The 25876-nt window shown below is 54.0% G+C and overlaps 2 protein-coding genes across 13 annotated transcripts in view; one reads left to right on the top strand and one right to left on the bottom strand.

The window, feature by feature from the left end:
- PPIP5K1 (diphosphoinositol pentakisphosphate kinase 1) overlaps window positions 1–14758 on the bottom strand; it is a 44254-nt gene extending 29496 nt beyond the window's left edge. For 8 of the 12 annotated variants that reach the window (XM_077785982.2, XM_085589112.1, XM_021541833.3 and 5 more), the window contains exons 1-16: window positions 14713–14729; window positions 10722–10889; window positions 10265–10439; window positions 9567–9762; window positions 9384–9474; window positions 8300–8385; window positions 7910–8064; window positions 6819–6920; window positions 6374–6535; window positions 5211–5332; window positions 4658–4759; window positions 3849–3935; window positions 3333–3408; window positions 2713–2822; window positions 1685–1770; window positions 1185–1313 (exon numbers count right to left, since the gene is read on the bottom strand). In XM_077785982.2, the coding sequence (XP_077642108.2) occupies window positions 1185–1313; window positions 1685–1770; window positions 2713–2822; window positions 3333–3408; window positions 3849–3935; window positions 4658–4759; window positions 5211–5332; window positions 6374–6535; window positions 6819–6920; window positions 7910–8064; window positions 8300–8385; window positions 9384–9474; window positions 9567–9762; window positions 10265–10411 (1651 nt within the window). In that variant the 5' untranslated portion in view covers window positions 10412–10439; window positions 10722–10889; window positions 14713–14729. Of the gene's footprint in view, window positions 1–1184; window positions 1314–1684; window positions 1771–2712; window positions 2823–3332; window positions 3409–3848; window positions 3936–4657; window positions 4760–5210; window positions 5333–6373; window positions 6536–6818; window positions 6921–7909; window positions 8065–8299; window positions 8386–9383; window positions 9475–9566; window positions 9763–10264; window positions 10440–10721; window positions 10890–14587 lie in introns of all 12 variants that reach the window. The other 4 variants (XM_021541831.3, XM_021541834.3, XM_085589111.1 and 1 more) reach the window with 4 other exon arrangements.
- A 648-nt stretch (window positions 14759–15406) lies between these two features.
- On the top strand, window positions 15407–24491 carry CKMT1A (creatine kinase, mitochondrial 1A). The gene is made up of 9 exons (XM_021541837.4): window positions 15407–15699; window positions 20747–20945; window positions 21281–21376; window positions 21493–21714; window positions 22222–22307; window positions 23208–23331; window positions 23488–23622; window positions 23918–24043; window positions 24242–24491. Exons 1-9 carry the CDS (start codon window positions 15551–15553, stop codon window positions 24356–24358), a joined length of 1254 nt encoding a protein of 417 aa, XP_021397512.1. The 5' UTR covers window positions 15407–15550; the 3' UTR covers window positions 24359–24491.
- Window positions 24492–25876: the final 1385 nt, after the last annotated feature.

Raw genomic sequence — 25876 nt, 5'->3', positions numbered from 1 at the left:
CCAGGCACCAAACGCTACCCAGGAACATAGCACTTCCCTGCAAAACAAGATCTCTCCCTCTGCATGAATGACCACATGGAGCAGAAGTCTACAAAGCCGTTGTTCAGAATGACTCTCATCTAAGCACAGGGGTCACTTCCCTGTAGGAAGTTATCAGGTTAGTTAAGCATTACTGTCCTTTGTGAATCCATGCTGACTACTCACAGTCACCTGCACCTATTCATGTACTCAGGAATGACCTCCAGGATTAGCTGCTCCATTACCAGCTCAGAGACTATACAGAGGCTGACCTGGCTGCAGTTCCCTGGGCCTTCCTTCTTGTCAGTTTTGAAGCTAGGAGTGACACTTCCTCTCCTCCAGTCCTCAGGCACCTCCCTCAATCCCCAGAACCTTTCAAAGAGAATCTTTGCAGGGACACCTACCTGCTCCCTTGGCATTGTGGGTGCAGCCTGTCAGGGCCCTTGGGTTCATGTATGTTCAGCTTGCTTAAGTGTCCCCTGACCCGATTCTCTACCACCAAAGGTAACTCTTTCTTATTCTAGAAAGAAATCTTCTCCAATCCAATTTAAATATGCTTAATTAATTTGAAATATAATTAATTAAACTGAATTAATTAAAAGACAAGCATATCCATTACTGGGCTCACTGGATCAATCCAGTATATTATTCCTGACTCAAAGGCAATCTCAGCATTTGGTATTTTTCCCTATCAGCTCTTGCTGATTTATGTGCATATTAGCATCACAGAATTATGGTGCAGAAAATATGGAGAAGTTACCTCTCTATTCTCCTGTCTCAGGGCAGAATTCTCTGTGTTCCAAGACAGATCTCCTCTGCTCTCTACATTTGACCTAAATTCCTTGTTAACCATTCACAAATTTAGTATTTGCTGCATCAGAATGTACCCTATTAGAACCACCTGTTTTTCTTGAATCCTGGCACATTATGTAAAGAAAACTGCTGCATTCCAAGACATACTGAAGTTCAACAGCAGACCTCTCGGGTCAGCTTAGGGATCTTTGAGTGCAAAACCCACCTGAATTTTTATCCCTACCATGCCAACTCAAAAGAACAAAAACTAATCCCAGAGGCTGTATACAGCCACAGATGCCTGAGCAGCTCTCACCTGGGCTGGGCAGCCTGGCAGCCACGGGGCAGGACCAGAGGTACCTGACCAAACTCACCTTGGCCTCCAGGATACATGCAGCGAAAGGCCCGCCCCAGCTCCTCAGCCTGGACTCTTCCTGCTGGGGTCAGCTCTCCACCCCACTTAAGCACCAGGAGAAGGGAGGGGGAGGACTCTCGTCGAGCTTCTAGGAGACAAACAGGTATTCACTACATCAGAGCTCATATCTGAGCTTGCAGAGGGAGACGATGGGAGGAAGTCATCAGCACCTTGCAGAGTGTTCTCAACACAAGCCTGACCCAAACTCCCCATGAAACAAATCTGCAAGTAGGAAATTCAGAGTCACTAGTTTTTGAAGGTATAGGCTGACATTCACAAAACAGAAGTGCAAGCCCTGTAGAGACAGCCAGGGTGTACTGGCATCCCTCCAATCCTTGCTACAATGTGAGCAAAGATAAGATATGGGTCACCAATTCTGCTTGCATGTCCGGAGGCCTATACAGGTAGGATAGCTGCACTCACACCTGAACTCTGGGCTTAAATATCATGTTTCTTTACCTTCATCTTCGCTCGCAGCTTTTGGATGTCCATGAGGCAGATAGGTCAACTGAACCTTACGGTTAATGCCAGAAAAATGTCCATACCTGTCACAAGGGATGGAGGAAAAAAAAACTGAAACAAATCAACTCCACCCAACCTTTGCTCCGAGGCCCCCAGGCAGTACATAGCAGAAGTACAGCAGAAGCAACAGACTTTCTGCTACAACACCCATAGCCATGGAACATGACTTTTAACATCTCCCTGTGACCCAGCACAGTCCCCCACAAAAAGCCAAACAGCTCCCTCAAACAAAATTCAAAGATCCATTCCCTTGCTCTTCTACCAAGAGCACTCTATGCTGTCATTCCTCACTAGGGCTTTAAACTCTATCTACATCTTTAACAAGTGGATTAATGAGATCACAGAAAAAACCACTCTGACAGATGCTTTGAGGATAACCATGTTTCTGATGAGCAGAAAGAGCAGAGAAGGGAATCACAGCAAAAAGTCCTCCTCTGTGCTTCAGAGACATGGCCTGAACACAGATGCTGGCTGTGTGTGCCATAGCTAGCTGTAGTTCTGAGAGGAACCCTGTTTGTTTAGAAGCTGTCAATGCCACCATATTTTTGACTGTACAAAACCTCATAGGACACAAACTTCTTTTCATGTTTTCCGTGCTCCTTTTTGTTAAACTTTTAGCACTAGGACAACTTTATTTAGAACAAGCTTTATTCCAATTATATCAAAATGCTTCATATCAACATGGTCCCTCCAGGACCCCAGTTCCTCTCCTGCAGGAAAGAAAGCTCAGTTTTCTCTCAAGTTGTTTAGCCAAACACCAGACACACTTGGGACAAGGATCGTCAGGGTTTAGATGTCAAGGAGTAAAAGTGAGGAACATGATGCTTTTCATGTACAGTTACTAACAGAGGACAGAGGAGACCCCAATCTCTGGGCACCACCTGGCCAGGACACCAGCAGCACAGCTTCTTCCATATCATATGCTCTGAGGCAAACCCACAGTGCACCTAGATAGGGATGCTTACATCTCCAAGACACTCTTCAGCTGTTCCAGTTTGGATTTCCTCTCCTCAATTTCACAATCACTGTGGGTTCCCAGCTCCACCACAAGCTGCCGTGCAATGTCCAGCACTTCCTGTTGGAAAGCAGAGACCAATTCTGCCTCAGACTCACCAGTGTACTCCTGCAAGGCCTCCTAACAGCTTCACCCAGAATGAAGTCCATGCAGACACTCCTCAGAGGCATGTCATTTCTTAAGACACAGCTCAGTCAGGACAAACTTTCACACTGCAGTTTGCTACATCCCCATGCTGTACTACAGCCCAGTTGAGAACCAAGCAGGTACCTCCAGTTGCCCCACTCCCTAGCATGAACCCATCTGTCACCAGAGGCAACCACAGCTGGTGGGCAAACCATATCAGGTCATCTCCATCCAACAGTGTGCGCATCAGGCAGCAGAAGTTTCCGTTCTGCTCTCCTGCTGCCACCCAGTTGAGTGGGCACAGCGTGCAGAATGAGACAGAGAGCATCTGTGTGACAGACTGTTGCCCTTTTGGAGGTTTGCACCTTCCCAAAGAACTGCCTCGCACCAGGATCTGTATTACCTGCATATTCCACACAGTAAACCCAGAATGTACTTCCTTACCTGTAGCTGCTCTGGTTTCTTCAGCTTCAACTTTCCTGTCTTGTAACCATCATATTTCTCAAATAATTCAAAGAACCTGAACAGACAAAAAACAATGCTGATCCATTTTCTGCTGTTTCAATAATACAAGGAGGGTCATTCTTACATGTGCATTCAGTCTCTATTCTTCAGGGAGAACAAACAGGCTGCTGGCTCTTTCCTGTGCTTCAAAAATTCTGAAAACACAAGTGTTTTTCAAAATACAACCAGTAAGCAGATACTAGCTTTCCATTTAGTGGGGCACTTCCCTTTTCAACACCTACCACACCTTCACTTTCCCCTCCAGTGTTCACATAGAAGGTGTCAGGATCCTTGTGGGGAAAGGAGGCGCTCTCAACTGGTCAGAAAGCATTTGCTTGGATGGGCCAGGAAAAATACTGCCTCCTATGCACTCAGCCCTCTGCTCCCGCTTCTGGTTTAGAGAATAGGCCCTCATCCTCTCCCAGGAACACAGCACCTTCTTCCATTGACTCTTACCGGGGATGTTTCACTTCCATCTTCATCTTCTGCTTTGGGGTGCGATCTCCGTGACGGATGACTGCAATAACACAGCGAAGCTCCATCCTGGGGAAACACAAGACAAAGATGACAAATGCACCCTTACACTCCAGACTGCCACCAGGAAGTAGCTTCCCCTTGTTTTTTCAGTTCCATTCTTCTGACACCTGCTTTCCTCAGCAGGGGTAGAATTTCTCCCAGACTAAACCCAGACACAAGTGCCACAGCTGCAGAGGGAGTCAGAGCTCTGCAGACACTACTAAGCTGAGTAGTTTCATACCAGTGTACAAGTGTGCTGAGGATCACAAAGAAACTTTTGCCTTTGATCTTCTAGCCTAATGTGCTAGAAAACTAGAAAGGCCAAAGGTATCAAATGAGGGGCTGCCAAGCATATGGGTAATTATGAATCTTTCAGCTAAGTGTTTCTACCTATTTCACTGGTAGCTCGACATGCACTTTCTCCATGTAGCAGCCAGCTACAGGACAGTATCTGTCCTGATCTGTTTCCTGTCCTGATGAAGAATTTGGACCTCTGAAAGCCATGTAAGCAGTTTCTGTAATTTCTTCAGTTACTGCTCATCTGCATTCATCAAACCTACAACTAATCTCCAACCTGTCACAACTTCCATGTGCATACCTAAGCCTTTCCATAGGCATTTCAGGGCTGCAAGCAGCATTTGGAGGATGCCATGCTGCTAGTGGTGTCAGGCCCTTGGACAGGGTTTTTCACACTTTGTCCCTCATGCAGTCATCACTGGAATCCTTTTGAGAGGATGGCATGTACTCACATGGTGCCTGAAGTTGTGGGGACAATGGGGATGTCTTCTGCCTCTGTTGGGATGGACCAGGGAATATGAAACTGGGGAGCCAACTCCCTCATGATTATATTTCTGAAAGAAATCAAAATACAACACTCACAAGAAAATCCATTCCCTTGGTTCTCCACCTCCTCCTTAGCAGTCCTGCTGAAAGATGTGAAGAGAGTTACAGAATTTCCCCTCACTTTCATTGCAGAGACACCTATCACTCTGTGGGCTAGATAGGGCACCCCAAAGGAGTACCAGTTTCCCTCATATCACCAATACCACAAGTGGGCTTAGCAGGCAATGAAAAGTCCTGGAAAATACATCTAGCTGTAGACAAAGACAGCTAATGTCAATGCAGGCAGGAGCTCCAGGGCTTGAAAATAACCCATTCCTCCAAGAGCCAAGCTTTCACCTGCTGAGCAAATGGCTCACAAGAACCACTTGCAGACTTCTCTGACATACTGACCAAGACTCCACATTTCATTTTACTTTGCTGTGAGTTACCTTAACCTATCAAAACTCAGATTGTTCATACCCAAGGATTTTGGCACAGTCATCATAATACTTCATGGAGTTCTTCACAAAGCTGAAGCCGTTCACATCACAAACAAAGGAGTGGCCGTTGGCCCGCAGGAGGTCAAACCCACATACGGTTTGCTGCAGGAGGAAGCAGAGGATATGGGACTTAGGCACACAGGAAGGAAGCAGTGGGGGACAGCAGTGACCCTGCCAGCAGGGAATACACAGAGCCAGCCAACACTGCCCTGCTGATCTACAGCCATCCCCCACTGTATGCCCACCTCACAAGTCTAGAACAAGTGTGAAGACACGCCATTAGTCAGACCTTTACTCCTTACTGCTGAACCAAAGGCCCTAACTACCAGCCCCCAGATGAAGCCACCAGAGCCAACCCCCAACCTCACAGAGGTCTAAAGACCTGAAACAGAGCAGCTCCTGGATATCCTGCTCTTCTTTTTAAATCCAGTGATTTTGAACCAGACTAACAAGCAAAGACAAGAAGTGCTGCAGACAAAGACGCCGTCACTAAATGGAAAAGGCTACAAAGTAGAAAAGAGACCAAATCTGCATCAGCCCAACTGCATGGGGTGCCAGTTGCAGTGGAGCAGGAACAGAGTCCAGTTCTTCTTCCACTGCCACTGTTGAACGTGTCATGGAACCATACCTAGACTCTTAATCACTCTATCCAACTGTAAAATAAAACATCAGTTTGCTCCAGAACCATATTAAAAAACCCAAGAAATAAAAAAAAACAAAGCCAGAGAAACAAAAAGCCTAAACAAACAAAAGAACAAAACACAAGTACCAAAATACAAAAAGAAAAAAAAAACAAACAAGAAAATAAGACTAAAATTTCCACATAAACAAAAGCAGGAAATAGTCAAGACAGGATGAGCACAGGTCAGATAGAGAGCAGCATGCTCAGGATCCAGTATTAAATGCTCAGATGTGTGTGGGACACCAAACACCTACCAGCCCAGTGGGCAATTCCTGCAGGCTCTCTTGCCTTCCCAGTCACCTCTGCCCAGCAAAGTGCCACAGCCAGCAGGACCAACAACTGGCATTAGGCATGGAGGATTGCCATGCCTGAGACATGCCAGGATGACAAGTTTTAACACCAGCCCTGACACATACCAGACATTTGTGGAGTCCTGCTTGCACAGGAAAGAAAATACAGACCTTAAAGGCTACACAGACTTTACGGGCAACGAGTTTCTCCATGGCAGTCAGCATGACTGGGTAACGAATTTCCTTCCCTTCACTGTCTCGTTCCACTTTCCCATCCAAAGCAGGGGATTTGCGAGCCTCTGCATGGGCATAGTCCGGCCCAACAGTGTACACCTGGAATTAAGAGTGAGTACACCTGACAAAGCCACCAAGACTAACTGCAGCTTCCAGAAGGTATTTCTGCTGCAGACACAGAAAGGGAGATGAGATGGTCTCACACATTCCTCTTGGTGTGAACGACAGAGCATCCACTCCCCACTCTGGGGCTGAAACTGTGCAGTCAGCACCTCAGAGCTTAAACACACATTCCAGAGCCTAAGCAGGACTATGCAGAACTGCTGAACCTTCAGCTCCCCCAGGCCTGACAAGGAAGGCACCATTCCAGGCTTTTCCTCACCTTTACATCAGTGCCATCTGTCGGCATGAACTCCTCATAAATGTAGGAGCCTGTCTTCCTCACACTGCTCTCTGGGGAGTACACACTGCTCCGGCTGCCAATCTGAAAGCACAGAATAAACACCTCAGGAAAGAGCACAGGGATCCTTTTCTTAGATGGAAGCAGAAAAGCAGAAGTTTCATCCCATATGTACAGAATTTAGCAAACTTAATGAATTAGCATCTCAGGCCCCCCTGACATTATAGCACACTTATTTATGGAGGACAAAAGAGACCAAACTGCAGGCAGCGAGTATGTCATTTTCCAGGCTTTAAAGAGGAGAAAAGTTATTATAGACTATTAATTTTTCTCCAATCACTTCAAGGATATGGAACAAAAAAAAAAGTGAAGAAAGACCTACAAAGTAAGGAGCCTAACTAATACGCAAATGAAAATAAATTATGACAGGTGATATTACAACCAATTTAATTTCCTTCTAGGACCATGATTGATTTTATCGACATCGAGGATGATGTTTTCATTTTTAGTAAAACTTTGGATAGAACCTTAAGAGGCATACCTGTATCTTACCTAAGAGAACAATAATTTTAGGATTATTCATGCCAGATGTGTAACTGATTGGAAAAAAGATATATCACAGCTATAACTGTTCATTGGCAAAGTGGGGGAAGTGAGTAAGGGCAGATTTTCTGTGGAATTTATGAATAAATACTGCTTTTATCACGTGTGCAAGCTACACTAAATGGGAAGGGCAAGAATGATGTTAAATGACAGGAGTGTAGGTTTTTTGAAAAATTCATCTTGATAAACCCAGGATAAATCAGCATACAATTCAGAAAGGGACACAGCGCTCCATGACTGCAGGATAAAGGTCACCAAGAGGATGGGGAAGGTGAAGTCACCACTACCACTAAAATACATCCTTCTGTGGTTCCCAGGTAGAGGCAGTTGAACTAGAAGTTCTAAGAAGGTCTAAATTTCCCCTACACAAAACATTCCTTTCCCCTTCACCTGTCCCAACACTCCTTCCTGAAGCCACATGGGTCTCAGATCTGTTGGTTCCAACACCAGCTCTGGACACCCCTCCTCACCTTACGGAAGAGCCGCTGGCTGCCCCCTCCTGCTGATGTCGGGTAGTAAATATACACGTTGTGGTCTTCAGCACTGACTGGCTTCTCCACAAATGGCTTTGGGAACACAGCTCCGTTTACCTCCACATGGTCCTCTCCTTCCACCAAGTTGCACTCTGAAGACAGAGTACAGCAGCAGCATATCAGGAAAGGTGAGACAGTTCTAGTGCAGAGCCACAGCCCCGCCCAGGTCCATCAGTTTGTTTTGCTTCTGGGACCTTTGCCCACGAAAAAGCCTAAGAGACTAATGAGTCAGGCTTCTTTGAGGTGCCTGCCAGTATCTGTGCTCTGCAGACTATCTTCAATAGCAGAGCCTGGGGAAATGGCTTTCAGTAGAATTTGGACACTGACCTTCTGGTCTGTCAGGATCCCGATTGAGCACAGCATAGCGGGGCAGGTCTATTCCCTCTTCTTGAAGGATCCGATACACTTCACGCCTGTAGAGGACAGAAGCAGTGCCAGAAGAGTTTAGAAGGTCCTCAGTACACACCAAGGGAAAGACTTCACTCCCACTGATGAAGAATGCAGTCAGATGAACACAAAAAAGCATCAAGACTGCAGCTACTTCTCAGCATATGCTCTCTGGATGAGTCCTACAGGCTATAGAGTTTGCCTCAGTCCTGCTCTGGACACAGGGGCCCCAGAGTAAATCTCTACCCGACCTAAACATGGACACTCAATTATTAGCATGTGCCCAAAGCACGGCAGCACATCCAGTACACACCACCTGCCCAGACCCATCCTCTTGGAGAGTGCCTTGTCATGCCAAGCTGTCCAGTGCACAGGCCTGGCAGAAGCAGAAGGAGCCTTCTTTCATCTCTTGTCAAGGAGCAAACCCCCGTTCTTTCCCTAGTTACACCTTGGGATCCCTGCCAGCACCCACATAACATTGCTCACCACCCCAAAGACAGGGCAGGAGGTTTAGGATCTGTTAGGAGCCCTACTCACACACAGCCAAAGCAGCCTGGCTATAGGAGCTCAAGCACATGGCCACATCATCTGGTAGCCTCTACCAACAGATGACTGAGAAACCTAATGTCTCTGACCAACACAGGTTCCACAGATTCTGACCCAGCCTTGCTCCCAATTTCTGACCCAGAGCCCCATCTCACCACTTGGCTCTCCTGCTTAGAGACTAGTCTTTTTGCTTTAGTTGTGGCAGCCTTGTTCTGTGAGAACTCTTCCATTCCCTACATCCCAGCCACTCCTTACAAACCATTTATCCCAGAAAACAAAGCATGATTTTACACGGTCTCAGTGGTTTCACCCTCAAAGCCATTCCCCTCCATGCTTTGGAGAAACCCCAAAAAGCCACTGCTGAGGTCCCCTTCCTCCTCATCTCACTCCTTTGTGACCAGAAAAATTAAGATTCCACGGCATGCTGAGAAGAATCAGAGGAAGAGGGAAGGGGCTTTAGCAGCTCATAGACACCCACCTGTCCTGGATGTAATACTGCATATCAAGGTCGTTGATCAGAAATGGTTTGCACAGCTTGGCATAAGCAACTGCCTTATCCAGGGGGAATCCTGAAATAGAGGGTGAGGACAGAGGGGAAAGCTGAAAGGAGTTTCCTTGACCACAAGCTCAAGCAGGCTAAGGACTGCTACAGATGCATCACCTTTGGAGTGGAAGGATATCAGGCAGTCACAAGAGGGCCAGTTTTCCACCGGTTCGTTCAGAATAACATCTTCCCCCATGATCACCACTGTGATGTACTCAAACTTGCACAGACGTTCCAGAATCTGTGTCATGGGCTTTGACTTGGACTTTTTGGTCATGGCACAGATTCCCACCACGATCTGCCGCTCTGGAGGCTGACAGAGGTGAAGACAGAGATCAGTTTAGTAGCATTTAATATAACACTGAATAGGGGCCAAAAGCAGTCAGGAGCTAGAGATCATTTTTTCTGCATCCTGTTCCTGGAGGCTACAGAAAAAAATGAACGTTTTCTCTCTGCAGAGACACCTTTGCCCTTTTCACAGGTGTCAGAGTTTTCCCCAAAAATTTCCCTGGTGAAATAGAAAGATTTACAGGAGTGTCAGGTTAAGGCTCTAGAACAAAGAAATACACTAGTTTTCCCAAATCAAACCTGCAAGCAAAAAAGCTGGATTTCCTGAGGCAGTGAGTACAGCAGCATAACGTAATGTGTCCTGTCATAAATGCCACTGCTGTGTCCCACGGCTGTGCCACACAGCCAGGTGCTGTGTCCCCTGCAGTCCCAACTACCTGCAACCCCAGCAGTAACCACGCAAAAGCTGGCTGAGACGCAGGAATTCCAGACAGGTGCTCCAGCCCAGAATGCGGGGACCTCCTTACCGACTCCTCCTCTTCATCATCTTCAAAAAAATCAGTTTCATCTGTCTTCATGTTTGATCCCAGAAATTCTGTCTCGTCATCTCTGGAACCGACAACAAACCTGGGAGCAGAGTTCTCTCCCTCACTGGAGGTCGTCAGGGACGACATTGCAGCTTTGCTGGCCGACCATCCCGCTCTGGAATTACAGTGTGCAAAAGGCAGAGAGGTCAGATGCAGGGTGATCCCAGGGCAGCTGCGTGATGGAAGCAAATGGTGGTGGGGAGGGCAGGGACTGATCTGGCATGAGGGAACCCAGGGATAGTGCTGCCCAGCACAAAAAGAGGGAACAGGAAGACACTCTCAGGGTGGGAGGGGATCTGGAATTCTGGATCATTTTAGATAAGCAGCTCCATTTTGCAATTAACCCCTTTGCAGTGGGAAAGTGTCACCACCAGCACTGAAATCATGTAACCCTTACAGTGATGCATGTCCAACCGCTGCCTAAATCATGGACAGGGACAGGAGACACTCTTGTAGACTCATATGCCCAACAACATCAACTGGGACTCCAGAAGTCAGGATAAAGCTCAGGTCAGTAATAGTGATTTTCCAGTTGCCAATTTTCATCCTTTCAGCTCAAGAAGACCTACAGTAACAGAGAGAACAGTTTGAGAAGTGCAGGAGTTTGCAGGGAGGCAAAAAAAAAAGTGAAAACTCCGTGTCAGATAAAGAGGACACAGAGGGAGCATCAGCAATAGTTTGTGTTGCAAGACTGGGTGTCTGGGTTTGCAAGCTGGTATAGAATCAGAGAATACACCAAGTTGGAAGGGATCCATCAAGATTTGAATCCAGCTCCTGGCCCTGTACAGACATCCCAAGAACTCCACCATGTGCCTGAGAGCATTGTCCCCAGGTTTCTTGAACTTAGACAGGATTAGTGCTGTGACCAGTGCAGAGTGGAACAATCACCTTCCTTTGACCAGCTGCTGAATATATGCTGTGAGTTAGAAACGCCAGGAAAGGAGTATGTCCTCCACTGCAACCTACAAGAGCAGTACTGCCTGCCTCAAGAGGGGACAGAGTCTGAACACACCATTGAACTGACCTGTACCTGCCAAGGACACAGCTGTTCACCCTTGACCTAAGCTCCACCCACAACATCAAGCAGGCGCCTTTCACTGTGCTTTTCCTTATGACAAAGTAACCAAAAGCATTCCTCCTGCATAAGGATCCACTGCTGGATCCACTGGGGGAGCGGACAGTGACCCCACAGAAACCACAGAGGGGACACAGCAAGTCTGGGCTTTGTACACACCACACCAAGAATGATCTCTATCTTAGTCCCATGCACTGAGCCCAGTGCTGCTGCCGCCACAAAATCCTCGAAGCACAGCACAGACCTGGCACTGAATTTCGGTCAGCACGAGTCAGAGCTGATACTCACCATCGGTGCTTGCTGCTAGTGGGAGGAACAGTGCTGGCAGACCAGGCTGTAGAAGTATTTACTGTGCACCCCACATAGCCCTGCTGTCTCCAGAGGAGGACAAGAGTTGCAGTCCCAACACGCTCAGGAACCATTTTCATGCCTGTGTCCTGCCGCCTCAGCACATCACTGCAGAATGAGCCCTTAGCAAGTACGCTATCAGCTTGATGGCTGATGATTTAATGAAGTGAAGCAAACCACACAAAAGGAGGAGGAGGGTTATTTTCTCCAATCCCTTACTCTCCCCTCCCTCCTGGAAAAAAAACAGATCAAGCAGCAGGAAAACCTTTGCCCTAAGAAAGCAGAAAGCAACAACTTCTCTACACTCCTCCTCCTATCCCAGAGAAAATGCCTCTTCCTTGCTCTGTAGCTCTGTTTCAAGGCCATGATGCACCATACTCACATCAGGTAAAAACTCAGAGCCTCACTGAAGATGACAGCCACTGATAGCACAGGCATGCCCATTATGTGAATAAGGAAAGCCTTATGATTTCAGGTGTGGGAGAAGGGTTAACCAGAACCTTTTTATAGTTTTTCTTAAAAGCAGATTCCTTACCGTAGACTTATACCAAGCAACTACAGACTCTTGATGAAACGGAACCTTTAGCTACAGGCATAACTAATGCATTAAAAACTAAGACTGTTGCTCTTAAATGGACACAGGCAAGCGGAGTTCTATTCTGGTATCTAAGGACAGCAACAGGAAGTTTGCCCCCCACACCTGAGCCAGCTCTAGTATTGAACTGGCATGGGGCTCATATGCCAGCAAGGTGGCAATTGCCACCATGGAACCCTTACAGGTTCCTGCACAGCACACAGCCCACACTTTTCACACCAACTACAGCATGCTGATGGTTCTGTCCCTGCTGACTGCTGAGCCAACTGCTTGTGGAAGCCACACATTTCAGCCAGTTCACAGTCGGTGAGAGTGCTATGGGCCTCAGCTCTCACTAATCACAGCAAGAAAAATCAGTGTTGAGTTAATGTAGCTGACTGTGTCATCCAAGGGAGACAAGAGCACTAATGTGGCTCTGGCATATACACACAAAAGGTAAGGATGATTCCGGCTTTGAGTCAGAGTATCCAGGCTTGGTAGTCCTATCACAGATACAGGACGAGTAGGAGTACATGCCAGCCGCTGCAGCTGAAGACTTTCCTGCTGCACTTCCAAGAAGGGAAGCTGTGATCTGATGCACAGTCATACCAAAGGTTACCAAAAATTACTCAATCAGCAGTCCAAATCTGCTGACACACAACCCTATATTGAGCCATAGACCTTGCCTCTGATGGCTTGGGACTATTTCAGCTCCCTAGATTGCCCTGTATTAGAGATTAGAAGCCATATAGAAAATTTTCGGTTTTCTGGTTCCCCAGCAGATCATTCTGGTGCTGTTCAGATAAGGCTGCTCACAAAGTAAAGAAATTCTTCATGCCCTGCTTCTGAGGTACCAGACATTTAAGGTGTGAAGGTGTGATTAGGTCTTGTATTAAGTTTGTAGTCAGTGTGGCATTAACCAACCAAAAAGTGGACTTGCATGTTAGGGATTTGTTTCATTTCGGTTTTTACAGCAAAAGGTGCAGATGCAGGTGCAGCCTCTGTAGTGCCAGGCTGACGGACAGGAACATGACTTACCATATTGTCAGTGGCAGGAATTTGGGATTACCCTGGCAAACAGAAAGCCAGCAAGCGTGATCCAACTTAGAGCCAAGCCAGGTCAAGCACATGCAGGACCATGACTTCTAAAAATACACAAAGTTGGCATTTAAAAACACTTATACTGGCAATGTCTTGTAGAACTACCTGAAAAAACTGCCTACAACCAAACTGCCTACTACCTACAACCAACCAACCAGTCCAAAAAACCCAACCCTGAAAGCTTAGGCCCTGAGCAATGAAGTACCTTTGCATGCATGACCACTAACACACCTCTGCATGACCAGTGACACAGGGAGAGTTACTTCCACTGTTACAAGGGCTGTTTGCATTAAGGCTAAATCCATATTTTAAAATTGTGGAAGCTATGCTCCTGTCACGGGCACGTAATTGATTCAGAACAGGAACATCATCTATTCTAGGGTTAATAATTAAAACTATTTGGACATGGTGTAGCAGAGAAATCCCTCTGTTCTGGTAACACGGGCATTCAAGGCATTCACAGCCAGGAAGCTGAAGTGAAGTTCAGTCGATCCAAGCTGCGCTTTCGGGGAGGCCGAACACAGAGGGAGCCGCAAAGGCGGAGGGCGGAGCAGAGCGGAGCGTCCCGACAGTGCCTCGGTCTGCCCCGCACAGTGGCGAGACCCGTCCGTGTCTTACATGGCTCGTAACGAAATATTTAATCAGACTCCTGAGACCTCTGTAAAGCGTGAAAACCTCAGCACCGGGAACTCCTCCGACACGGTCGCTGCCACTGAGAGTTTACTGCAGGGGGCCGCTGCCGCTCCACCTCGCGTACACCGTGGCGGCTTCACCAACACCGGCCTGCCAGGCTTGGGAGAGACAGCGGCCCCGGAGAGCGGGGCAGAGGCGCAGGCAGGGCCAGGACCGGGCCGGAGAGCGGCGCGACCTCTGGCAGCCCGGCAAAGGGCGAGCCGCGCTGCCAGGAGAGCGGGCAGCACCCAGCAGCACCGGCACGCACAGGCCCCGAGCGGCCCGCGCGAGCCTCGCCCGCCGCTGCGCCCGAGTCGGGCGGAGCTCCCGCGCCGCGGGAGGCCGGGCCCCGGGCCCGGCGGGCACAGGCGAGGCGCGGGGCGGCACGAGACCGGGCCGCGCCTCGCCGTGGCGCCGCCGCTGCCGCCCACCCGGCGCTCCCCGACAGCCGCCGACAAACAGGGCCCGGCAGCGGCGCGATCGGCCGCCCTACCCGTCCCCGCCTTGGGCTTCGCTTCGCTTCCCGCCCCGGCCCCGGCCGGGCCCCGCGGCCGCCCCTGCCCGTTCCGGCGGCAGCAGGGGGCGCCACGCCAGGCGCCGCCATTTCGCTCCGCTCACCTGCGGCCTCCGAGCGCACCCTGCGCTGCGGGCGCTGCCGCCAGCCAATCGCCGCCTGCTGACGGCCCTAGGCAGCCAATTGGCGCGGAGGAGGCGGGCCGGCCGGGACGCGCGCGGGCACGGCATGGCGGCCCCTGGCGGCGGCGGCGGAACCTGCAGCGCGGCCAGACGCGCACGTGGGCGCGGGCCTCGCTCCGGGCCCGTGCTGGAACGGCAAACGTGCGACTGCACCGGGCGGGACAAGCGCCCGGAGCAGACGTACCGTCTGGGCGCGCGGTTCCGTACCCTGCGGCCACTTCCCGTGTGCCAGAGCAGCGTAGCTGTGCGCCAGCATCTCCCGCCCCTTGGGGGTCTGCGGTAGCGAACGCGGCGCACTTCATGACCCGCCGGTGCGGCCCCGTCGGTGTGGTGGGCACTGCGGGAGGGCTGGTGACCGCCGAAAACAGGTTCCCGACCCCGGGACCCATCGCGGACCGCACCCCGTCAGGAGCTGCGGTCGCCGCTCCCGGCTTCTGGTGGACAAACTTTGACCCGGCCGCGCCCGCCCGCCCCAGGGCGCGGCGAGGGGCTCCGGAGCGTAGGTCCCGGTGCGGAGCCGGCCCGTCTCGGCGCAGCCGCCCCTCCGGCGCTGTCCGGCGAGCGGTGCTGAAAGCGGCGGCGGCCTCGGTGGGGCGGGGCGGGGCGGGGCAGCCGAGCAGGTGGCGGTGCCGCCAGGCCCCCCCGTACCCCGCCGGCTCCCCGCCCCCCGCGCGCCCCGCCGCCGTTCCCGTTCCCATTCCCGTTCCGATTCCCCTCACGTCCGCTGCCCGCCCCGGCGCGCTTGCTCCGCCGCTCCGACATGGCCAGCACCTTCGCCCGCGCTCTCTCCGCTCGCCGCTCCGCCGGCCTCCTGGCCATGGTGGGCGCCGGCTCTCTCACCGCCGGCTTCCTACTCGCCCGGGACTCGGTCAGCGCGGGCGACCGCCAGCGTCGGCGATACCCGCCCAGGTAATGTGCGCGGGCGGCGGGGCGCACGGGCGGGGGGCGCCGGGCGGGGGACGATCCCTGCGGTACTGGCACCGGCACCGGGGGCGGGCGCGGAGGCCGACCCCCGGCTCGAGCCTGGGCGGCGGGTCCCGGAGCAGCTCACGGGGGCGGCGCGATGGACGCTGCTCGTCCATGGCGGGAACGACCGGGAGGCCCTGAACTAAGCCCGTCCGGGCCCGGGGCCCCGGGCCACGAGAGGGACGAAGCGGCCGCAGGGGCTCAGCCGTGTTGGATGTTGGATGGATCCGCCCCGCCTCGGGCTGCTGGTGACCGGGGCGCCGGCCCCGCCGGCCCCGCGCACAAGGACACCGGCACAGCCGCGACCCGGGTCCGGTCCCGCAGGGACTAGAGAGAGCGAGTCCCGGCTCTCCGGGGTTCGTCGGGGTTTTCACGGGACCCGCGCTGGCCGGAGCTGTGAGGGCTGCGGGGGCCGCCCCGGGCACATTGCCGTGTCCGGGGGTTGGCTCTGGGCGCTGCGGTCCGGGCACAGAGCCCCGGAGCTGCCAGCTGCCCTGGGTGGTCCCAGAGTACCAGGACAAGCCGCTGCAGCCAGGGACATGCGAGAGCGGGAGGGGACAAATGCTTGAGAGTAGGACTGGGGTCCTGGGGGACTTCCCGGGATGACTGGAATGGCAGAGATTGGAGCTGTTAGAGAGACAGCAGTGCTGGGACGGCCAGTGCCGGTGGGGACATAGCCCAGGCTCTGCCCAAGAGAAGCCAGGGAGACTTTGCCAATGTCCTGGTAGGAACAGGATGGAGCAAAGGGTCCATTTTGTCCTGCTGGCAGAACTCCGAGGATCTCTGACTGTGGGAGCTGGTGTCAGAGCAGCCCCTGGCCCGACCTCATCTGGCTGTACCAGCCTTCCCACACGCCTGCCTTTGGGACAGGGACTCCTCTATTGAAAAGAAAAGCTTTGCTGGCAGGTCCTGGCTCTTCTCTCTCTGTTTTTAAAGGGAGAGCTGGAGGGGCCTGTGGGTGCTGAGCAACAGCCCCAATGGGCGGATTTTGGATGACAATGAGATGTGCAGTCAGGACTTCAGGGAGGTGGGCACAGAGTTGAGCTGGGCCAAGTGGGCACTTACACGACCACAGGCTGGCTTAGGGGTGCTTTTGAGGTAATGCTGGCTCTGCAAGAGCCCTGGCCTTATTTGCAAGCCCAGCGCCTGATCCCTTAAGCCAGATAAGTGTCACAGCTGCAGCACAATGCTAAGGTTCAAGCTCTAGACCAGAAGCTCTCACGTCACTCCCGTCCAAACAGTTCTTTGCTGCCCTAGGAAGCCCAGCCATACCAGGAGGGCCAAGCACCTCACATTCCCACGGTTCCACTTGCCATCACTTGCCATGGCAGAGGCTGGTCCTGCCCAGTGTTTGTGCTGCCAGCCCTGAGGACCACAGAGCAGCACGGCGCCAGACAGGACTGGACGCAGTGGCTGCCTGTGTCTCACAAGAGCTAGGCAGAGCAGGAATAGGGCCAGGCCAGAAGGGGAGAGGGACGTGGCGGCCACCAGCCAGTCCTTATGCTGGCAACAGCTGCTTGGCTTAGCACATCTTAGAGGCGGGCCAAGAAAACAAGGACTGAGTTTTCCTGCCCATCCCAATGCCAGCAGAGACTGTGCACAGGGAAGGAGCAGGGTGGGAAGGAGGCAGCATGTTGATGCTCCAAACACCGGCAGCTGCTGCCATCCCTGCACCAAATGCCGACAGTCAGAGCGGTGTGTTGCGGTGCTGCATTGCAGACTGGGAACCCTGGGCATGTGGAGGGCTTGTAAGGAGTTGGCACTGGGGCTCCGGCAAGCTGCGTTGGGCTACAGAAAGTCAGGGACAGAAATTGATTGAGCTCATAGAATTACAAAGGCTGGATGTTATTGATTATTTACCTCCCAAGAAGGGGATGTTTTACAGCTTTCTGAACAACTGCAGAGACACAGATATCAGATCAGGAGGGGATGAAGTCAAGGTGAGGCTGTGGCTGAGAAGCTCTAAAATGAGCCTCCTGGGGGGTTCTGTTCAGTTTGGAATAGTTTTGTGACAGTGCTGACACTTGAAAAGAACCTGGATGGAGCCTAGGGGTGAGCTGTAAATCCCTCAGTCTGCAGCTGATTCCCCCGAAGATTTTTTCCCCTCTAGTCTTTAAGTTAAAAACCAAGAGACATTGTCAGCAGGGTCTGAGCAATACTCTACAGCCTCCTTGCAGAGGTACTGGAGTATGGATGATCATGCTGGGAGGGCACGGGCACTCCCACCTCGAGGAGACATGAGGACCCTGTGCCTTCTGCCAGGTGGGTCCTGTGATGGGCATGGCATCATATTTGGGCCACCATATTAGGGCTCCCTGCAAAGCTTCTCCAAAGCCCAAGCCCCTTCCTCCCTGCGTAAGCAAGCCTCGTGCTTGGCTGCCTGCCAGCTCCCAGTTCCATGCCACAATGGGTCTGCTGCTCACCCCACACACCCCCACACCTCTCCAGAGGCCATGTGTGGCTAGGACTGCCTGGTCACCTCAGGCCAGTGATTCCAGGAAGGGCACTGGGGGCTGCCATGTTAGAGGTGAAGAGCTGTGGGGAGGTGCAAGTGGTTGTCACTTCTGGAGAAGCTGCCCAGTCAATAGACAATGGAGTAATAATCCCTGCTGGCTGCTGAGTGGGTCTGCTCTGGGGTCAGGCACCTGCTTGCACAAAGGCAGAGAGGGCATCTGCACCCCAAGGTCATGGGCAGGACGGCAGGCTGAGGTGAGCACAGGACAGTGTGGGCGCCAGTGCTGAGTTGCACTCCTGGCAGACATCCACGCTTCCAGCTTCTGCAGCTGGGCAGGAGCCCACAATACCACAGAACTCTGGAATCATGGAATCACTGAGGTTGGAAAAGACTTTTAAGATATCATTTGGTGCTGTGGCACAAAACAAAGTATTTGTGGGAACAAAAATAGATGCTGCTGAAATGGCCTTGGAGAGCACAACCAAGGGGTCAAAGCAGCCCAGGTGCAGCATCATCTTGACACTATGACAGAGGACTCCTGGACACTCTGAGCATATGGCAGGAGTGTGGTGTCACTGCCAGAGCCCTCCAGTGCAAGCCTGGACACAGCCTCCCCTAGCAGCTCTGTGGCACCACAGTGAGCACAGTGCCAGGATTCACCCCAGCATTACCCAGCTGGTCCTGACAACATCCATCTGAGTTCAGGCACTCTAGAAAGGCTGGAGAGAGGTTGCCCAAATTTGCTGGGTGTGGTCTGGGGCTGTTCGGGGCAGGTGCACTCCAACCAGGTGCTCAGTCAGCACTGCAGTAGGCACAGCACCTGCAGGCAGGAGCTTGGAGTCTCGGGGTTTGGATGCTGAACACCTCAGGGAAGGTGTAAACAGCTGTGCAGACAGCATGCTTCAACCCATAGCAGTTTCCTGCCTGAGTAAGCTGGCTTTCCTTAGGAACCCCTATTGCTCCTGGGCATCCTTTGTCACACAGAAAGCACAAGTGGTCCTGGCATGCCCAGCAGCATGACCATGCTTGAGCAGTGGAAGAACCTGTCCAAGTGTCCCATTCTGATGAGTAAATGCTTTTTACAAGTGTGTCACCCTGGGGAGACAGTGGCCAGCAGATGACAGGGGCAGAAGCAGTGAGGGAGGCCAGGGCAGGCTGTGTTCCATGTGTGCCACATCAGCCTCTTAGCTGGATCATCTCATCAGGGCACAGGTCTATGTGTGGGTTGAAAGCAGCCCTCAGCCTTCTCAACCCTGGGACCAGTTCTTGTCTGGAGCAAATGCCTCCTGCTGGTCCAGGCAGCAGTGCTAGTCCTTCCCCACACGATGCAATGGGAGCCCTCCCTCCCTTTGTTTCTGCACAGCACAGGAAGCCAGGAGCAGTAGCCAAGCTGTGGGCGAAGGGCCACATTCCTTGGCCTGCAGACATAGGGGAGGAGGCAGTGGCAGCCACAGGGCTCTGCATTGCAGCACAGGATTGGTGCTGGCAGCAGAGCCAATGCCCAGTGTGCACACTCAGCCCAAGAGCAGGAACTGAGCACAGGGGGTGCCAGGATTTGCTTCTAGTGCTGTTGTCTGACTTGGTCCCAGCAAACAGACCTGTGCTAGCCCAGGCACCTTTCCTCCCACATGCACCCTCACTCCAAGCTCTGTCACCCCCAAAGCAGGCCACTCTCAGAAGGGTATCCCCAGGAATGCAGGACCCCCCTCCAGCCATCAGTGTGGTCTCCTGGGCTGACAAGGGCCAAACCCGTCCCACTAAGGTGAGTGGAGGCACCCTCAAGAGAGATTTGGCCAAGGCAAGCAGGTCCTCCACTGCCAATTTCCCTGTAAGTGCAGAACAAGTACAAAGCCTGTCTAAAGTGGGAATGAGGTCAAGAGACAGCCTCCCTCTAAGCTGATTAGAGGAAAGTATCTCTCTAATACAATAAACTGCACTGGGACTGTGTTGTTCCCACTGGCAGCAGATCAGGGTCAGCCAATCTCCTGCCCCACAGCATGCGGGGGGCAGAGGTGCAGGGGTCCAGGGATCAAGCAAGCCAGGACCCTGCAGACAGCATATCCTGCCTCCCCTACCCACTGCATCAGCAGACAAGGAGCAGTCCCCTTCCATTTGAGCTGGCATCAGGACAGCCCCAGGGAGGACAAGCGGAGTGGGACCCCCACGCTGCAGCCCAGCTGCCCTGGCAGCTCAGTGTGGGGATGGGCTCACATGGCCCCACTGCTCACCCGACAGGTTCTCCCACTTTGGGGCCCGGCTGTGAGTTTGATAAGGAGCCACTCCCTAAGGACTGGTCCAGATTTGCCTGTGGACTCTTGTCTTGGTTCAGTGCCAGCCCTGGGCTTGGCCTGTCCCTGCCCTTGCCCTGCAAGGCCTGTAACTACCTCCCTGCTCCCAGTTCCTGTGGATAAGCAGAGTATTTGACCCCTCCCTGAGCTCCCCTGCCCATACCTGCACCAAGAGTCTCTGTGGAGCACAGGCACAAGTGCAGGGGTCCCCTGTCCCCAAAGAACTCATTGGTGTCTCCTCCCACAGCGCTGAGTACCCTGACCTGCGGAAGCACAACAACTGCATGGCCAGCAACCTGACGCCAGCCATCTATGCCAGGCTCTGCGACAAGGCAACCCCAAATGGCTGGACCTTGGACCAGTGCATTCAGACTGGCGTTGACAACCCTGGCCATCCCTACATCAAGACTGTGGGCATTGTAGCTGGTGATGAAGAGACCTATGAGGTGAGTGGCAGTCAGAGCCTTGCCTGCAGCAGTCAGAGGAGTCCTAGTACCCATGGTACAACCAGCAGCCTAGGTCATTACTACCCACCTCCTCTTGCTCAACTTGAGCAGCTGGAGAGGCCCCTGGAAAGTCTCCATGTGCTCCTGTAGGACACAGGGCTCTTTTGGAGCAGCTATTGCTGGAGCCCTGCAGCCTCCTGCTCCACTTGCCCTGTGGATTGCTGTTGTACTGCAGGACACACTGCCCCCCACACTGGCAGTGTGGCCCTGCCAGGCTTGTGGCAGGGGCTTCATCAAACCCTGGGTCTGCTCCACATTGTCCCACTTGCTTCCAGGTGTTTGCGGACCTGTTTGACCCTGTGATTCAGGAGCGGCACAATGGATACAACCCCCGCACCATGAAGCACGTCACAGACCTGGACGCCACAAAGGTGCAGAAGTTGGACAGTGGTGCTGGACGCGGGTGTCCTTCCTTGGGCCTTGGGGGTAGGGCCCTGACAGCACCAGGGCTGCCCCCTGAGCACCCTGTGGCTTCTGTCTGTTCCAGATAAAGTTTGGCCAGTTTGATGAGCGCTATGTGCTCTCGTCCCGGGTCCGGACTGGGCGCAGCATCCGTGGCCTGAGCCTGCCGCCAGCCTGCACTCGTGCCGAGAGACGGGAGGTGGAGAAAGTGGCTGTGGATGCACTGAGTGGCCTCACCGGGGACCTGGCGGGCCGGTACTACCGCCTCAGCGAGATGACTGAGAACGAGCAACAGCAGCTCATTGATGTGAGTCAGTGCAGCTCCCAACAGCCCCCCGGTGCAAGCAGTGCAGGACCCTTTCCTGGCACTGCCTCCCTGGGAAGTTGCATCCTCTTTTTACAGCTCTGCTATCTTCTTCAACCAGGAGCCCTGCCCTAGCAAGGCAGCCCAAAAGCGCTGTGCTGCTCAGCCCTCAGGAGCCAGGAGCTTTCCAAACTGAGCCCCAGCAGCTCATGGCCACCTCTGACTCTTGCCCCCATTCCCCTGCCCATGCCCAGAGGAAGGCAGGCTTGTTGCACTCAGCTGGTGCCCCACCAGCCCCTGGCACAGGCTGGGCTGAGCACCAGCAACCTTCAGCCTCCCAGGCCAGGAAGGCAAGGGGCTCCTGCCCATGGGTGCCCTGCCTGGGAGAGCCGTGGTGAATCTTCTGCATGGCAGGTGGGACCAGTGAGACAGGGAGTACTGAAACGAGTGAGGTTGCCCTGGCTCCAGCCATGCAGCCTGAGTGAGCCCATGAACTCTGCCTCCCTCCAGGACCACTTCCTCTTTGACAAGCCGGTGTCCCCGCTCCTGACAGCAGCAGGAATGGCTCGGGACTGGCCTGACGCCCGAGGGATCTGGTGAGGTTCTGCCCTGGCACTGGGCAGCAGGGCAGAAATGGGGGGGGACGTACTGCTCCATCTGTCTCAGCCCTGCCACCCACGTTTCCCATGTTTACCACACCACAGACCCTAGCACATGGAACCAGTGCTCACCATGGGTTCTGTGGCCTCACCTGGGAGCTCCTTGTGCATCACTGTCAGCAGTCTACTGTTCCCTAGACAAACACAGCACAGTACTGGCAAGAGGGTCTGTGGAGCCAGTACTAGCTGTCAATCCTGCCTGCTCTCACCATCCTGCAGCACCTTGCACTCTAAGGCTGCCAAAAACCTCTAATTGCCTTCTGCTCCCTGGGCAATCCCTAGCACTCCTCCTGGCTTCTGCACAGTCTATGTGACACCAAACCTAACCTGCCACAGTTGCATCTGACTGCTCCCTCCCAGCATCTTTGCTCAGCCATGCAACATCCCACACTCTTGTAGAGCAGCAGCCAGCACACTTGTCCGCCCATGCCATCCTCGCTGACGCTGTGCCTTTACATGGAAAACATCTCCAGTGCACATACAGTTACCAGCTCCAGCTGCATCTAACCCAGACCTCCAGTGCACACTCCATGCATCACAAGCCCCCTGCCACTGCCCGCATGGTGCAGGAGCTGTGCTCTGTCCCCAGTCCAGACTGGGTCAGCACCATGCTGTGCCCAAGGCCCTGGAGACAGCTCCCATCACCAGCAGTGATACATGTGGATGGGCAGTGGCCCATCTCCAGGAGCATCTCCTGGCTGTCCACCCTGGTGGAGTCAGCACATGGGAACCAAGGGCAGCACTGGTACCATGGTGGCAGGGGCAGAAGGGGCACAGTTGAGTGGGCAAAGGGTCTCTGCAAGCTTCCAGCACAGCCAAACACTGCCCTGTCCCTAGGCACAACCACCAGAAGACCTTCTTGATCTGGATCAATGAGGAGGACCACACACGTGTCATCTCCATGGAGAAGGGGGGCAACATGAAGCGTGTTTTTGAGCGATTCTGCCGGGGCCTAAAGGAGGTGAGTGTCCAACAGCTTCTGCTGTTCCAGCCCCATAAACAACACCACACAAGCCCTGCCTGCTCCAAGGAGGAGCAGGCAGGGCTCCTGTGGTGCTGCTCCTCTGCTGGATGCTCCTTGGCCAGGGCTGAACAACTGCTTGTGCCTCTAACTCAGGTGGAGCGGCTAATCCAGGAGCGAGGCTGGGAGTTCATGTGGAATGAGCGGCTGGGTTACATCCTGACCTGCCCCTCTAACCTGGGCACAGGGCTGCGAGCGGGTGTCCACATCAAGCTGCCACTGCTCAGCAAGGTATTACCATGGCCAGTTTTGTGGTGAGCCAGGCTAGGACTGTGGGGAGCTCAGCCACACAGATGCAGGACAACATGGGAGCCAGCCCTGGACCACACTCAGGGTCCCCTAGGAGGCATAGGGTCCAGCCCTGCCTGCAGTCCTGGCCAGAGAGGTGTGGGTCCCAGGTGTCAGCCTGGGTCTGCTCAGGGGAGGACTCTGGGTAGCAGCAGGGGCCTGCACTAGGGAGCATTTGGCTACAGGGCCCTGACCCTTGTTGGTCCTGCTGAGCACTGACATTTTCTCTGGGCACCAGGACAGCCGCTTCCCTAAGATCCTAGAGAACCTCCGGCTACAGAAGCGTGGGACGGGTGGTGTGGACACCGCAGCCAAAGGCGGCATCTTTGACATCTCCAACCTGGACCGTCTGGGGAAGTCAGAGGTGGGTGCCAGACAGAGCTGGAGAGGGAGGTTCTGGAATGTATCTGCATGACGGGCCCATGCAGCCCCAGGGCCATGTGCTGGAGCCAGCATGTGGGTGCTGGGAGTGGCAGTGCCTACCCTGCATGCAGCAGGAGTAGCCAAGTGGTGTGGCTCCCAGGACAGTCCCTCGGTCACCACATCTGTGCTCCTGGTGCAGGTGGAACTGGTGCAGCTGGTGATCGACGGCGTGAACTACCTGATCGACTGTGAGCGGCGGCTGGAGAAGGGGCAGGATATCCGCATCCCCTCACCGCTGCAGCAGTTCCGGCACTGAGGGGGACCATAGCAGCGCCAGCGCTGTGGGACCCAGGCCCCCTGTAGCTTGTGTGATCTCTGTGCCCAGCATGTTGCTGCATCCTGTAACCCACAATTCGTCAGGTCAGACCCCATAAACATGTGCTGATGTAGCCATGGCTCAGGCTTCTTCTTCACCACCCCACTGACCTCCCAGTGCCTTGTCCTGCTGCAGAGGCACCACTTGGACTTCCCCCCATCATAAGGCTTCACAATCACCACACATGGGCTCTGCGCCCCCTGCTCCATCCCATCCATCCCAGCCACCTCCCAGCTGGTGTCAGGAGTAATAGTAGTGCAGCAGGGCCAGGAAGTACTGCATGGCCTCAGGTCCCACACTGAGCAGCACACTCTGGAAGGTCTCCTCCGGCAGATGAAGGTACTGCTGTGGGAAGTGAGCCCACAGGCAGTGGGAAATGAGCCCGCAGGCAGTGGGAAGTGAGCCTGCAGGCAGGGAGAAGTGAGGGAAGTGTGCCCGCAGGCAGGAGGAAGTGAGCCCGCGGGCAGTGGGAGGTGAGGGAAGTGTGCACGCGGGCAGTGGGAAAGCAGCCCGCGGGCTGTGGGAGGTGAGGGAAGCGAGCCCGCGGGCTGTGGGAGGTGAGGGAGGTGTGGGAGGTGAGGGAAGCGAGCCCGCGGGCTGTGGGAGCTGTGGGAGGTGAGCCCACTCCGCTCCCAGCCGGAGCCACGGGCCCCGCGCGCCTCGGGATGCGGTGGGCAGCGCCCCCTGCCGGGCGCGCGGCCGCACAGCGCCTCCCGCGGCCCCTCCGCGCTTTGTCGCAATGGCGACGGTGAAGGCGGGGGCGTCATGCGGGTTCTCCCCGCAGCCCTGGGGCCGACAGGCTGATGCGGCTCAATATTGGTAACAACAACGCCAGAAGCATCCCGGGCGGCTGCCCCGTGCCGGAGGTGAGCTGATGAGGGCTGGCCCCAGTCATCAGCTCTGGGGAAACGGAGCAGTTGGTCAAACTCATTGGTCAGCGGTAGGGACCTGATAAGGCGAGGGCAGGAACAGGTGGGCTCTGAGGGGAAACGGATTGTGAAGTGGAAACGGGATATCGATAACGTTTCCCCAATTTATGGGTTGTCCCCCAAGGCCCACCTGAGCTGCCCGGCACGCTGCCAAAGGGAGGTGGCACTGGGAGAGTGAGAATCAGGGTTTTGTGCGAGGACAGCCCCAGGCACTGGCAGGACCGGGACACGGTGGTGCGAGGTGGGAGCAGGCGGTGCCCGGTCAAAGCTGGCGGCGAGCTGAGCACCCCGGCAGGGACAGCACAGATAAAGGAGCTTCGGACCGCAGACCCCAGCAGAAGCGCAAATGCCGACGGATGGGGTTACGGGGTATAGACCCGCTCCCAGCTTTGGCTCGGGCCAGGGGAACGCCAGACTGTCGCAGCGCCGGAGCATGAGAGGTGGCGGAGCATGAGAGGTGGCGGGTGAAAATGCGGGGCTGCGGTGAATCCAGCAGGCGAGCCCGCAGAAAGCCGAGCGCTGTCGTGCG

The sequence above is a fragment of the Lonchura striata genome, chromosome 10, assembly GCF_050655825.1.
Source record: "Lonchura striata isolate lonStrDom1 chromosome 10, ASM5065582v1, whole genome shotgun sequence".
Classification (NCBI taxonomy): domain Eukaryota; kingdom Metazoa; phylum Chordata; class Aves; order Passeriformes; family Estrildidae; genus Lonchura; species Lonchura striata.
The sequence above is the reverse complement of the archived record's forward strand: the minus strand, read 5'-3'. Positions and strand labels throughout refer to the sequence as shown.

Excerpts from the sequence above, each read along its gene's own strand:
- CKMT1A (XM_021541837.4), top strand. The coding sequence starts at position 15,551 with ATGGCCAGCACCTTCGCCCGCGCTCTCTCCGCTCGCCGCTCCGCCGGC. Across the intron at positions 21,377-21,492 it reads CAGACCTGGACGCCACAAAG|ATAAAGTTTGGCCAGTTTGA; the intron begins GTGCAGAAGTTG and ends TGTCTGTTCCAG. Across the intron at positions 21,715-22,221 it reads AGCAACAGCAGCTCATTGAT|GACCACTTCCTCTTTGACAA; the intron begins GTGAGTCAGTGC and ends GCCTCCCTCCAG.